The sequence below is a fragment of the Bos indicus x Bos taurus genome, chromosome 17, assembly GCF_003369695.1.
Source record: "Bos indicus x Bos taurus breed Angus x Brahman F1 hybrid chromosome 17, Bos_hybrid_MaternalHap_v2.0, whole genome shotgun sequence".
Classification (NCBI taxonomy): domain Eukaryota; kingdom Metazoa; phylum Chordata; class Mammalia; order Artiodactyla; family Bovidae; genus Bos; species Bos indicus x Bos taurus.
The window spans coordinates 64,879,697-64,893,002 of NC_040092.1; the positions used below are offsets into that span (position 1 = coordinate 64,879,697).

General features: G+C 45.3%; 1 protein-coding gene across 9 annotated transcripts in view; it reads left to right on the forward strand.

Moving 5' to 3' along the window:
* Positions 1-938: 938 nt before the first annotated feature.
* Positions 939-13,306, forward strand: part of DCLK2 (doublecortin like kinase 2) — a 188,746-nt gene continuing 176,378 nt past the window's right edge. For 5 of the 9 annotated variants that reach the window (XR_003506140.1, XR_003506139.1, XM_027513418.1 and 2 more), the window contains exon 1: positions 945-1,560. Coding sequence is in view for 7 of the 9 variants with exons in the window: in XM_027513418.1 (XP_027369219.1) it covers positions 1,140-1,560 (421 nt within the window). In the remaining 2 variants the exon portion in view is untranslated. Of the gene's footprint in view, positions 1,561-13,306 lie in introns of all 9 variants that reach the window. The other 4 variants (XM_027513414.1, XM_027513417.1, XM_027513415.1 and 1 more) reach the window with 3 other exon arrangements.

Consider the following 13,306-nt stretch of genomic DNA (forward strand, 5'->3'; position numbering starts at 1 on the left):
AACGTCTGACCTTTCATTCATTCAGTTACCGAACGTACCGTGTTAGCGAACCTGCAACAGAAAGTGTTTTATCAAAGAATTTTTAAATGAAGCTCCAGATTTCCTTTGAAAAATAAATTGTGTGCCCCAATCCAATGCCATGTTTCAGGTGCCCTAGTTTGACCTCGGCTCCTCAGCTGGAGGATGGCTAAGGGATGTGATCCCTGCCCTTGAATCTCCTTCCTTTGTAGTTTTTTTGACCTGCGCGGTTCGGTTTCCCAGGCGGAGGAGCGCGCGCCGCGGCTGCGCCCATCAGCGCGCGGCGCGGGGTTGTGGCTGTCAGGCGGGCGGGGCCGCCTAGGACCCGGGAGGATCCGCTTCTCTGGCGCCGCAGAGCCTCGGCGCCCCCACGTGCGGCCCCCTCCTCCTCCTCCTGGCCCACCTCCCTCTCTCCGGGGTTTGGCATTCCTTGGGGAGCAGGAAGGCCCCTCCGGCCCTGCAGCGGGCTGGGCAGGCGGAGTGGTCGGGCCCGGGAGCGGATGCTCGTGGGTGGGCCGGGCCAGCCGGCTGCGGGGGAGGCGGGCTGCGCTGTTTCCCGCTAGGGCCGGACTCTGCGCGGGACGAGCCTCCGCGCGGTGCTCTCGGGCGGGGCCTGGAGGCGAGCGAGGCGGCGGCGGCGGCGCTGCATCCCGGGCCTCGGGCCGGGCCGACGCCCCCGCGGCGCCTCTCCCACGCTCGCCGCCCCTCCCTCCCTTCCCCCGGGCTCCCGGGAGCTGCGGGCGGAGGAGCTTTGTGTGCGCCCGCGGGCCGGGGGCGAGCCTCGGGCGGCCCAACTTGACGGCGGCCGGCGGACTCCGGGGCGGGAGTGGTGAGGCGTGACCGGGTGGAGGGGGGGCGTGGGGCTCCCGGGCGCGGGGAGGGACCGAGCGAAGCGCGCCGGACAATGAGCCGGGCAGCTCGGCGCTGCGGCCACTTTTAGGGGGCGCGGGCCTCCGCGGCTCCACCTGCGCGGAGAGGGCGGGATGTCCGGGCCAGGTGTCTCGGCGCGCTAAGGCTCTCTCGCAGCCCGACGTTCCCGAGCCGGTTCTCGCCTTGACCCCGGGCTACCTGCAGCCTCCGGCTGGGACGCGCTTGGCCGGGCGCCCCCCGGAGCAGCCGCGATGGCCAGCACCAGGAGTATCGAGCTGGAACACTTTGAGGAACGGGACAAAAGGCCGCGGCCGGGGTCGCGGAGAGGGGCGCCCAGCTCCTCCGGGGGCAGCAGCAGCTCGGGCCCCAAAGGGAACGGGCTCATCCCCAGCCCGGCGCACAGCGCCCACTGCAGCTTCTACCGCACGCGGACGCTGCAGGCCCTGAGCTCGGAGAAGAAGGCCAAGAAGGCGCGCTTCTACCGGAATGGGGACCGCTACTTCAAGGGCCTGGTGTTTGCCATCTCCAGCGACCGCTTCCGGTCCTTCGACGCGCTGCTCATGGAGCTCACCCGCTCCCTGTCGGACAACGTGAACCTGCCCCAGGGCGTCCGCACCATCTACACCATCGACGGCAGCCGGAAGGTCACCAGCCTGGACGAGCTGCTGGAAGGTAGGCGGGGAGGGCCCGGAGCGGCAGGTGCGGCCCCGCGGGCGACAGGTGCACCCGCCGGGCAGCCTGCGGCGGGGCGGAGGCGGCGGTGATTCTAGGCGGCCGCGGGGATTGTGTGGTTCTCTCTGCTGTTCCACAGGCTCTGTGTGTGGGACGTGCTTTCACAGACACTCGGGCCTTCCTAAGAGATAAGTGTTAAAAAAAAAAGTGAGAAATTCTGACGGGGCTTTGTGACATCTGTCAAGATGGGTGAACTTAGGTTTGATATTTGCTCTTTTGAAGTGTTCCATCATTGTGCAAGTGGCTCTCCCGTGAGGATCTGGGTAACCCTCTAGCTCGTAAGCTGTCTGTCCATCCCTCTGTGTGGAGCTCAGTACTGGCATCTGTGGTGTTTCAGCTTTCAGGACCCTGTTGTAGTGGGTCTGCTCAGAAGCTGTGTTTGTGAGACACTCTAGGTTGCCTTTCCTGATGTGCTTTGCAGCAGAAGTTCCCTGAGGTCAGGAGAGGTGAGAACTATGGTTCTCAACCTTGGTTGCATCTTGGATCACTGGGAACTTGAAGAAGTAAGGGTGCCTGGGCCCCCTTCCCAGGTATTTGGATGTAAATTGGTTTGGGGTGTGGTCTGACCATCTGGAGTTTTAAAAGCTTCTTAGTTGATCTGAATGTGCTACTGAGGTTAAGAAGGGCTGTGATAAGGGTTTTCCACGATTGATTGGTAATGAGGTGCTTCAGGGTTAATCTCTCCTAGTTAGGGAGATAGAGGCCACAGAGTCAGCAATTGAGGCCTGTTATAGATTAGGCCTAGAATGTCAACCATGCTGGACTTAAGACTGCTTGGCCTTATGTTGGGGCATCCTTGAATTCCTGCAGTATTTAGGCTTCTTTCCCTTCACGGAGAGAAATCATTACTAGTAGTTAAGAACCTATATCCAGAATGAAACAGGACCCATAAAGTTCAGAACCCAAGTATGTGCTGACTGTGTTTATATACAGCCTGCTCTCATGCATCGTTTTATAATTTTTTTTTTTTAGATTTTTGGCTGTGCTCTGCGGCATGTGGGATCTTAGTTCCCAGACCAGGAATCGAACCCACACCCCCTGCAAGAAGTGAAAAATCTTAAACAGACCTCCAGGGAAAGCCCCTCACGCATCTTAATGCAAATGGCACATACTGCTCTGGTAGTCATCCCTATATTGGCTTGGAAGGAGAAGGAAACTGAACTTGAAGCCAGCTATTTTTCTTATAGTAACTTATCATGTTGTTATGCTCTGAAGGCATTATGTCCTTTTTATGCATGGGGAAACTTAAGCAACACGCCTTGTTATACAGGACATGCGGTATATGTCCGTTCACCTGCAATTCACTTTTTAAAATTTTTATTGGAGGATAATTGCTTTACAATATTGTGGTGGTTTCTGCCATACATCAACATCAGTCAACCACAAGTATACATGTGTCCCCTCCCTTTTGAACCTCCCTCCTATCTTCCACCCCATCCCACCCCTCTAGGTTGTCAGAGAGCACTGGGTTGAGTTTAATAAACAGATGTAGCCACACTGTGGAGTCCTTAAAGTGGTCGGGTTTCTGTTTACTCACTATTACGGAAAGTTTTCCCTGCCCTAGGCTAGATGAGGACTCAGCCAAAACTACGTTGTCTTTTCTCTGTGTGTGTGTATGTGTGTGTGTGACTTCACAAATTCTCCTGCACATTTGAGTGTTTTGGTTTTAAAGGCTACCTGAGGTGATGACAACCAGCAGAGTATTAGAATGAAGATACATGGTTAAAAGGGTTTTATTGCTTTATCCTGTTGCAAACTTAAAAGTAACATTTGCCTAGATACTTCAAAACTGAGTAACAAATTTTCTGATTGACCCAAGGCGGCTAGTGGCCCCATGGAAGGATGGAGGCAATGCCTTTTGCTTAAATGTTCATTCTCACACGCCCTTGGGAAACTGCCCAGTGTGGTCTGAGAAGCGACAGTAGTCTTAGTGTCCTTCTCTGAAATAGTCTTAACAGTGTTAGCTGTATGAAATGAATGTAACCCTAAGGTGAGTGTCACCCAGGCGGGATGGTCAGCGTTTCCATTGTGCATGTTAATTGAGAACACAGATCGTGTACAGTTTATCTTTGCTCTGGTGGGACACGGTCCCCTGAGTCTCGTTCTCAAACTATAAACTGAAGGTTGATAAATATCCCTCTAATCGTTCATTCACTGATTTCTGTAGGAGAAGGAACCCTAAGTATACGGAGTCCAAATTACACCACAATATGAAAAGTGATAGAACACAGATATTTGCAACAGAACTGTTTCCCTAGTTTAGCCAATTGCCCACTGTTTCAAATGTAATAAAATTATATATATTTAAGTGTAGTAAAATCACTGCAAATGAAAATTTAAGCACTTCTTTCGTCATAGTGGCATTCTCTTTGACAATAGATCTTTGAGTCTTGGATTTCCCACAAAGTGAGTGGACTACACTGTTTCAAGGCAGTTTTTAAGAAAGACCCATCGATGCTTAATACCAGCCATTCAGTAAATAGTTTCAACATTTAGTTAAAATTGTGTACTCAAATGTTCAGCTTTATCATGCAGCAGGACTAATGAGCTGTCTGTGAAGTTACTTGCATCAGTATCACCCATGTCGTCAAAATTGACTATTTCATCTTAGTTCATCATTTTTAATAAAGATTTTCTGATAGTATGTTTTTACACCATTATGTTTAGCTATTCTCTCCTCTGCCTCTTCTATGAAATTTGTAGTTTAGGAGATACTGTTTTTCCTAAAATGTTTTTTTCTAAAATATTTGCTGTGAAGAATAGAAAATGATGACTCAAGATAGCTGGGCATGAATGCTTATTCAGAGCCTCAAGCTCACTGAACTCATGACAAAAGAAATTTGCATGGCCCAGATTTTTTCTTCTGCCCTTGAGAGCCTCTGGAGACTAAAACCTGTTCAGGTGTAGGCTGGTCCTCCTGCACTGCACTGACCAGCAGGCACCTTGAAAGTGAAAGTCACTCAGTCGTGTCCGACTCTTTGCGACCCCATGGACTATACAGTCCAGGGAATTGTCTAGGCCAGAATACTGGAATGGGTAGCCTTTTCCTTCTCCAAGGGATCTTCCCAACCCAGGGATCAAACCCAGGTCTCCTGCATTGTGGGCAGATTCTTTACCAGCTGAGCCACAAGGGAAGCCCAAGAATACTGGAGTGGGTAGCCTATCCCTTCTCCAGCAGATCTTCCCAACCCAGGAATTGAACTAGGGTCTCCTGCATTGCAGGCAGATTCTTTACCAACTAACCTATCAGGGAAGCCCAGCCTAATGGTTTAACTCCCCTTGCTGGATTAATTTCAACGAGTTGGTGCTGTGCATCCCTATAATCCTATTTAGTCCATGTAACTGGATAGAGACCTTCTCTCAAAGGACTGAGTCATAGCAGTCAGTATTGGGAAACACAGGTTGAACCGTCTGAAGCCATGAGCCAGCCAACCGTGTCACAGCTCTGATAAATAACTGAGGATGTCTGGCTTACACTTTCCTAGGTTCTCAGAACTCTTGGTCTCAGTGTTGTTTCTTGAGCGTTCTCTTTTTCAGAGCTTGAGATGTAATTGTTTTGATGTTCCAAAGACAGATGCCCAAGGACAGTGGAAAGAATGCATGACCAAGTTGATGTCCCTAGGTTCTGATGACTGTGGATTTGAAAAAAATTCACCTCCATTCACGGCCTCAGTGTCCTGTAGAATGAAAGGTTGGCAGATCCCCTAAGTTAGATCTCATCTGGTCTAAAATATATACCCTTCCCCTGCCTAAGTGGTTATTTATTGTGTGATGGTCTGGGGTGCCTTCCCTTACCGAGAAACTATCTTCCAAAGAATTGACAAGGGAGCAAATGCCTACACTACAAGGAGTGGGTATGTGGCTCCGATAAATGGTTTGCAAGGAGCCTAAATAGTTGCTGCCTATGTCTGTCTCTTTCATTACAAAGTAATGTGTCACTTTATATCATTTATACCTTTTCCCCCTCAGTCAACAATGAATAAGCCTCTTCCATTAAGCTGTCTTAAATTACCTTGAATTAGCTTCAATTTGAGAAAAATTAAGTTCTAAAAGAAATCAAGCATTTGAAACTTCTGAGGTTTTCCTACTGTGCCTACTTTATTGAATCTCTGGTTATTTAGTCTCTTTGGTTATTCAATCTCCTTGAAGGTGTTGGATCAAAATATAGTGACAGTTACTTTTGAGTAAAAATGAGTCTCCTATAAGAACTTACATTATAGGTTTTATCTCCCTTGAGAGGTGGACTTTTATACTAATAATAGAACCTGAGCTCTTGGAACTTGGTACAGTGAAAGCAACATAAAACCACGAGTTCAAGATATTTGTGTGTGTGCCTGCCTGCTCAGTCATGTCCCACTCTGTGACTCCATGAACTGTAGCCCTCCAGGGTCCTCTGACCGTGGGATTTCCCAGGCAAGAATACTGGAATGTTGCCAGAGGCTATCCCAACCCAGAGATCAAACCTGCATCTCTTGCATCTCCTGCATTGGCAGGCACATTCTTTACCACTGAGCTACCTGAGAATCCCCTGTAAGATATTTGCACATGGTGAAAAGCAGGGCACATTTATATACAGCTAGTCTGATGACTGGACATAATAGTTAACATTGGATCTTCACTCTGCAAAACCTTCGCTACCTGGGAGACTCCTATCTCCTTCCATACCCTCTTCAAATATCATCTTTCTGTGAACTCTTCCCACATCTCAGGGTCATTGGTCTCAAAGTGGTGTTGATTGAGAGAATAGTTGTTTTTCAAGGTGTTGGGGGTACAGTTTTTTCCCTCACCGTGCTCATGTTCTAGAGAGGGCTTCAACTGTGGCTCAGTGATAAAGAATCCACCTGCCAGTTCGGGAGACACGGGTTCCCTCCCTGGTCCAGGAAGATCCCACATGCTGCGCCGGACCAACTGAGCCCATGTGCCAAGAGAAGCCACTGCAATAAATAGCCCAGAAAATGACTTGGCCTCTAAGTCTCTGGATTGTCAAGAGAGAATTCAAACTATGAATTAAGTTTGAATAAGGTTGTTCCTGTATATTTGTGACAATGTGTGTTTTGGAAAATTGGATTGTATTTCCGATGAATCAGAGATGCCCTGCTGACTCATAATGGTGAAGACAATTGTACTCTTCTGCAGTACTTGCTTCTATAAATCTGATTTTTTTTCTTCATCTCATTTCCTCAAAACAGGGGAACTCAGGTCTGCTATAATGCAGCTGCATAGGAAGCTCTTTCCAGGGGCAAAGGGAAGAGAAATTTTCATTTGAAGCATAAAGAATTCTAGAATGGATTCTAAGATGAAAAGAAATACTTTGGAGAACATTTGTGAGATGAGGTTCTGACATAGTGATACGCTGGTAGTTAAGAGAAGATCACTATTTCATGAGGTTTTAAACTATGGAAATGGATGTTTCTATGGTCCTGTGATATAAAGTAAAGGGAACTAGAATCCTTGAGCAGTGATTGTCACACTGCTTTCTTCATCATAGAGAGGCCAGGGAGTTTCTGAGCATCCGTACTGCCTGGCTAGGTCTCTGCTTCTCATCCCTACCAGCCTCTGCTCCTAGCACTTCTGTTTTTTCTCTCTTCTGTTGATGAAGTAAACCATTACCCTAAGGACGAGGGATCCTTTTCTTAAGATAGCTACGATTTTTTAGATGTTTTACCTGCAGTCCTTGTGTGAGATGCAGGTATTGTGTGAGATAATCTGTGTTTTTATTTCACCCTTGTTATGCACATGGCATATGGCTGCATTGTCTTCCCCATTTTGCAGCTAGGGAGGTTGAAATCAGAGGACAGAGAAATTCTCCCCTCGCACCAGTCAGAAGAGGTGGGCTGGAACCTGGGTTCTTCCTCCTTGGCCTTTGAACATCTGAATTCTTTAACTGCTGTGCTCTACCACCTGTGAGATGGGGTCCCTTCTGACCCCTGAAGTTTACATAGGTTGCTGCTGCTACTGCTAAGTCGCTTCAGTCGTGTCCGACTCTGTGCGACCCCATAGACGGCAGCCTTCCAGGCTCCTCCATCCATGGGATTTTCCAGGCAAGAGTACTGGAGTGGGGTGCCGTTGCCTTCTCCGTTACATAGGTTAGGCGTCAGCAATCTAGAGCTGTATCACTGCTGCAGCCAGATCCGCTAGTTATTTGTATTTGGAGAAAAAAAAAAAGAGAGAGGGTGCAGTAATTTATCAGTCACTATAGATGTAAAGACAGTTTTAGGATGTTTTGTGTATAGTTCTGAAAATGAACCCTATATTGACCTGTACACCTGCACAGTAAGGTCTGTGCATTCAAATTCTGCAGGGTGCCTTGCTTGGCTTCAGCATCCTCATCTGCAAAATGAGGAAGGTTAAGATTGCTAAGAAGTCTTCCTGCTTAAAGTTCAGTGATCTTGAGAAATGTTTCCGGAAGTGGGAAAAAGAAATGATCTGTCTGCCTTCATGTCTCTCTTTAAAAATTGGCCAGGTTTTGTGTTTGAATGTGGTTACCCAGGTTCAGATGGAGTTCTTAGAATCTCCAGTAACCTCTATGAGGTTCTTCTCCACAGAATGTTCCTAGGAAAGAGGAAATTACAAACCTTTGGGGGATGGGACCATAGTCATCTTGTTCATTCCTTTGTTCTATCAATAAATACTTCTGGCACATGATTTTTTTTTATTTTACCTTTGTGCCATATAGAAGATAATTTTGATAGGTGGGAATAAGTGGGTATTGGTGTTTAGAAAATCTTTCTTAGTTAAGACAACCGGCTGAACAGTTGGCTAGATTTGCAGAGGTGGACTTAGTTCATGTCACTGGCAAATATTCCTTGTCTCTTGTCTCAGTTTTGAAAAAAGATTTTATTCAAGGAAAAAGGATGCGGTATATTTATATGTTAACAACTTATCAATTTCACTAGTGTCTGAGATGCCTGACTTGATTTTTCTCTCTGGAAATCTTTCATACTCAAATTCTTATACCTTTATTTTGAATGTGTGTGTTAAATCCCAGGACTATTCTAAGCCCCCTACTATTTTCAGCATCTGCTTTGAGTTAGTTCTCTGACATAACAAAGACTTAGTTTTGTTCATCTTTTCATATTCTTATTTTAAGCATTGTATTTAGAGGATTTATTTCATATATAGTTTAGATATGATGTGCATTGTACTATAGTTTTAAAATTCTATGTGTTGGGACTTCCCTGGTAGCTCAGATGGTAAAGAATCTGCCTGCAACGCAGGAGACCCGGGTTCAATCCCTGGGTCAGGAAGATCCCCTAGAGAAGGAAATGACAACCTACTCCAGTATTCTTGCTTGGAGAAGTCCATGGGCAGAGGAGCCTAGTGGGTTACAGTTCATGGGGTTGCAAAGAGTCGGACATGACCGAGCAACTAACTAATGCTTTTCATTCTTTTATTCATTAGAACACGCAGTAATTTCCATTCTAATTCAGGCTATTTCATCCTGTTTGCTATATCTCCTGCAGCCTAAACCATTAGACTGGGCATATTGTAATCTGTCAGAAGCTACTACCTTTGAGACTGAAGGAATGGGGAAATAATGATTTGTGAGATCAACTTTGGTACTTTTGATGATAACATTTACTAACATCTCAACAGAAATAATCTACAGTTGTGACCTACTATGTTTTTTGTTTATGCATTGGTTAAATCACAATCACTAGCAACCAAAATATATCACAATAGAAGCTTTAAAATTCTCATTGATTGTTTCTTCCTTCACTGTATATGTTTTACAAATTTCAGATTACTTTGTTAATTTTTTGTTGTTTAGTCACTGAGTTGCTCTTTACAGCATCGGACTTTGCTTCTATGACCAATCACATCCACTATTGCATAGAAACCTGGAATGTTAGGTCCATGAATCAAGGCAAATTGGAAGTGGTCAACAAGGAGATGGCAAGAGTGAACATCGACGTTCTAGAAATCAGTGAACTAAAATGGACTGGAATAGGAGAATTTCACTCAGATGACCATTATATCAACTACTGTGGGCAAGAATCCCTTAGAAGAAATGGAGAAGCCCTCATAGTCAACAAAAGGTCCGAAATGCAGTACTTGGATGCAATCTCAAAAACAACAGAATGATCTCTGTTCGTTTCCGAGGCAAACCATTCAATATCACTCTCAGTATCAGTGTATCAGTATCAATATCACTATCAATATCAACATCAGTAATCCAGGTCTGTGCCCCAACCAGTAACGCTGAAGAAGCTGAAGTTGAACAGTTCTGTGAAGACGTACAAGACCTTCTAGAACTAACACCCAAAAAAGATGTCCTTTTCGTTATAGGGGACTGGAATGCAAAAGTAGGAAGTCAAGAAACATCTGGAGTAACACGCAGATTTCACCTTAGCGTACAGAATGAAGCAAGGCAAAGGCTAATAGAGTTTTGCCAAGAGAACGCACTGGTCATAGCAAACACCCTCTTCCAACAACACGAGAGAAGATCTACACATGGACATCACTGGGTGGTCAACACCAAAACCAGATTGATAATATTCTTTGCAGCCAAAGATGGAGAAACTCGATACAGTCAGCAAAAACAAGACTGAGGGCTGACTGTGGCTCAGATCATGAACTCCTATTGCCTAATTCAGACGTAAATTGAAGAAAGTAAGGAAAACCACTAGACCATTCAGGTATGATCTAAATCGAATCCCTTACGATTATACAGTGGAAGTGAGAAATAGATTCAAGGGATTAGATCTGATAGAGTGCCTGAAGAACTATGGATGGAGGTTCATGACATTGTACAGGATACAGGGATCAAGACCATCCCCAGGAAAAAGAAATGCAAAAAAAGCAAAATGGCTGTCTGGGGAGGCCTTACAAATAGCTGTGATAAGAAGAGAAGTGAAAAGCAAAGGAGAAAAGGAAAGATATACCCGTTTGAATGCAGAATTCCAAAGAATAGCAAGGAGAGATAAGAAAGCCTTCCTCAGTGATCAGTGCAAATAAATAGAGGAAAACAATAGAATGGGGAAGACCAGAGATCCCTTCAAGAAAATTAGAGATACCAAGGGAACTTTTCATGCAATGATGGGTACAATAAAGGACAGAAATTATATGGACCTAACAGAAGCAGAAGATATTAAGAAGAGGTGGCAAGAATACACAGAAGAACTGTACAAAAAAGATCTTCACAATTCAGATAGTCACGATGGTGTGATCACTTACCTAGAGTCAAATATCCTGGAATGCAAAGTCAAGTGGGCCTTAGGAAGCATCACTACGAACAAAGTGAGGAGGAGGTGGAATTCCAGTTGAGCTATTTCGAATCCTAAAAAATGATGCTGTGAAAGTGCCGCACTCAATATGCCAGCAAATTTGGAAAACTCAGCAGCGGCCACAGGACTGGAAAAGGTCAGTGTTCATTCCAGTCCCAAAGAAAGGCAATGCCAAAGAATGCTCAAACTACCATACAATTGCACTCCTCTCACACACTAGTAAAGTAATGCTCAAAATTCTCCAAGCCAGGCTTCAACAGTACGTGAACTGTGAACTTCCAGATGATCAAGCTGGTTTTAGAAAAGGCAGAGGAACCAGAAATCATATTGCCAACATCCACTGGATTATCAAAAAAGCAAGAGAGTTCCAGAAAAATATCTACTTCTGCTTGCCTTTGACAGTGTGGATCACCACAAACTATGGAAAATTCTGAAAGAGATGGGAATACCACACCACCTGGCCTGCTTCTTGAGAAATCTATATGCGGGTCAGGAAGCAACAATTAGAACTGGACATGGAACAACAGACTGGTTCCAAATTGGGAAAGGAGTACGTCAAAGCTGTATATTGTCACCCTGCTTATTTAACTTCTATGCAGAGTACATCGTGAGAAACACTGGGCTGGATGAAGCACAAGCTGGAATCAAGGTTGCCGGGAGAAATATCAATAACCTCAGATATGCAGATGATTATCACCCGAATGACAGAAAGTGAAGACGAACTAAAGAGCCTCTTGATGAAAGTGAAAGAGGAGAGTGAAAAGGTTGGCTTAAAGCTTAACATTCAGAAAACTAAGGTCGTGACATCTCATCCCATCAGTTCATGGGAAATAGATGGGGAAACAGTGGAAACAGTGACAGACTTTCTTTTTCTGGGCTCCAAAATCACTGCAGATGGTGATTGCATCCATGAAATTAAAAGACCCTTACTCCTTGGAAGGAAAGTTATGACCAACCTAGACAGCATATTAAAAAGCAGAGACATCACTTTGTCAACAAAGGTCCATCTAGTCAAGACTGGTTTTTCCAGTAGTCATTTATGGATGTGAGAGTTGGACTATAAAGAAAGCTGAGCACTGAAGAATTTATGCTTTTGAACACTACAGAGTTGGAGAAGACTCTTGAGAGTCCCCTTGGACTGCAAGGAGATCCAGCCAGTCCATCCTAAAGGAGATTAGTCCTGAATATTCATTGGAAGGACTGATGTTGAAGCTGAAACTCCCAATACTTTGGTAACCTGATGCAAAGAGTTGACTCACTGGAAAAGACCCTGATGCTGGGAAAGATTGAAGGTGGGAGGAGAAGGGGATGACAGAGGGTGAGATGGTTGGATGGCATCACCGACTCAATGGACATGAGTTTGAGTCAACTCCAGGAATTGGTGATGGACAGAGAAGCCTGGTGTGCTGCAGTCCATGGGGCTGCAAAGAGTCAGACACTACTGAGCAACTGAACTGAACTGAGTCATGGAGTTGTGTTTGATTCTTTTTTAACCCCATGAACTGTAGCCTGCCAGACTCCTCTGTCCATGGGATTTCCCAGGCAAGAATACTAGAGTGGGTTGCCATTTCCTTCTCCAGGGGATTTTCCTGATGCTGGGATTGAACTGGTGTCTCTGGCATTGCAGGTAGATTCTTTACCACTGAGCCACGGGGGATGCCCTTGTTAATTTTTGTGTAAAAACAGTGTAATTGTTTCTGAAGAACAGTGTTGGATCGTCTCTTCCCCAGTATCCTTGCTCATTATCTCTGTGTCTTTACTTAACAGTATTTTTATCTCATCTGTTAAGGAATCAGGAAAAGAAAAAGGGAGTTACAGAAACTTACTACTGGTTATATTCTTCATCAAGCTTTGGCGAATGAAACAACTTGAGAAATAGCCTGGTGTAAATGCATTTCTTCTTAGTTTAGTGATTAAGGCCAACAGCTAGAAAGTTTCACATAAACCTTGTATATGAAACACTTAGCAGAGTTCTAGCATGCTGTGGCTCTTTTTTAATGGGAGTGCTCCTCAGCATCTCAAGCAAAAATGTGTCTTTGTAACTTACCCCTGAGATTCTGGAGCCACCCTTTGGAGCCATAAGACTTCAGATGGGACTGCATGGCAGCGCTTCACACGTCTTATGACAGAGGTCATGCTTTCCTCTACCGTTTCCCCTTTCTGCCCATCCCCTAAATGTAACCCACTATTTTTTTTTTTTTTTTTGACAAACATCTGGTTTCTTTATCTTTTAACCACTTGACTGAATTTTTTTTGAGCTGTTCTCACTATCAATCTGTTGCTTAAAATTGGAGCCAAGTCTTCCTCTAAGATGAGTAGTGAAATTTAAGGGTGGGCTGGGGAAACTGTCGAGGATGGTTTACCTCTATTCAGATGAGGAGCCAATTGAAGGACTGACCCTGTGTCCATTAGGTCCCGGTTACTTACAGATACTGTTAGACGGGCAGGATTGTTTCTGT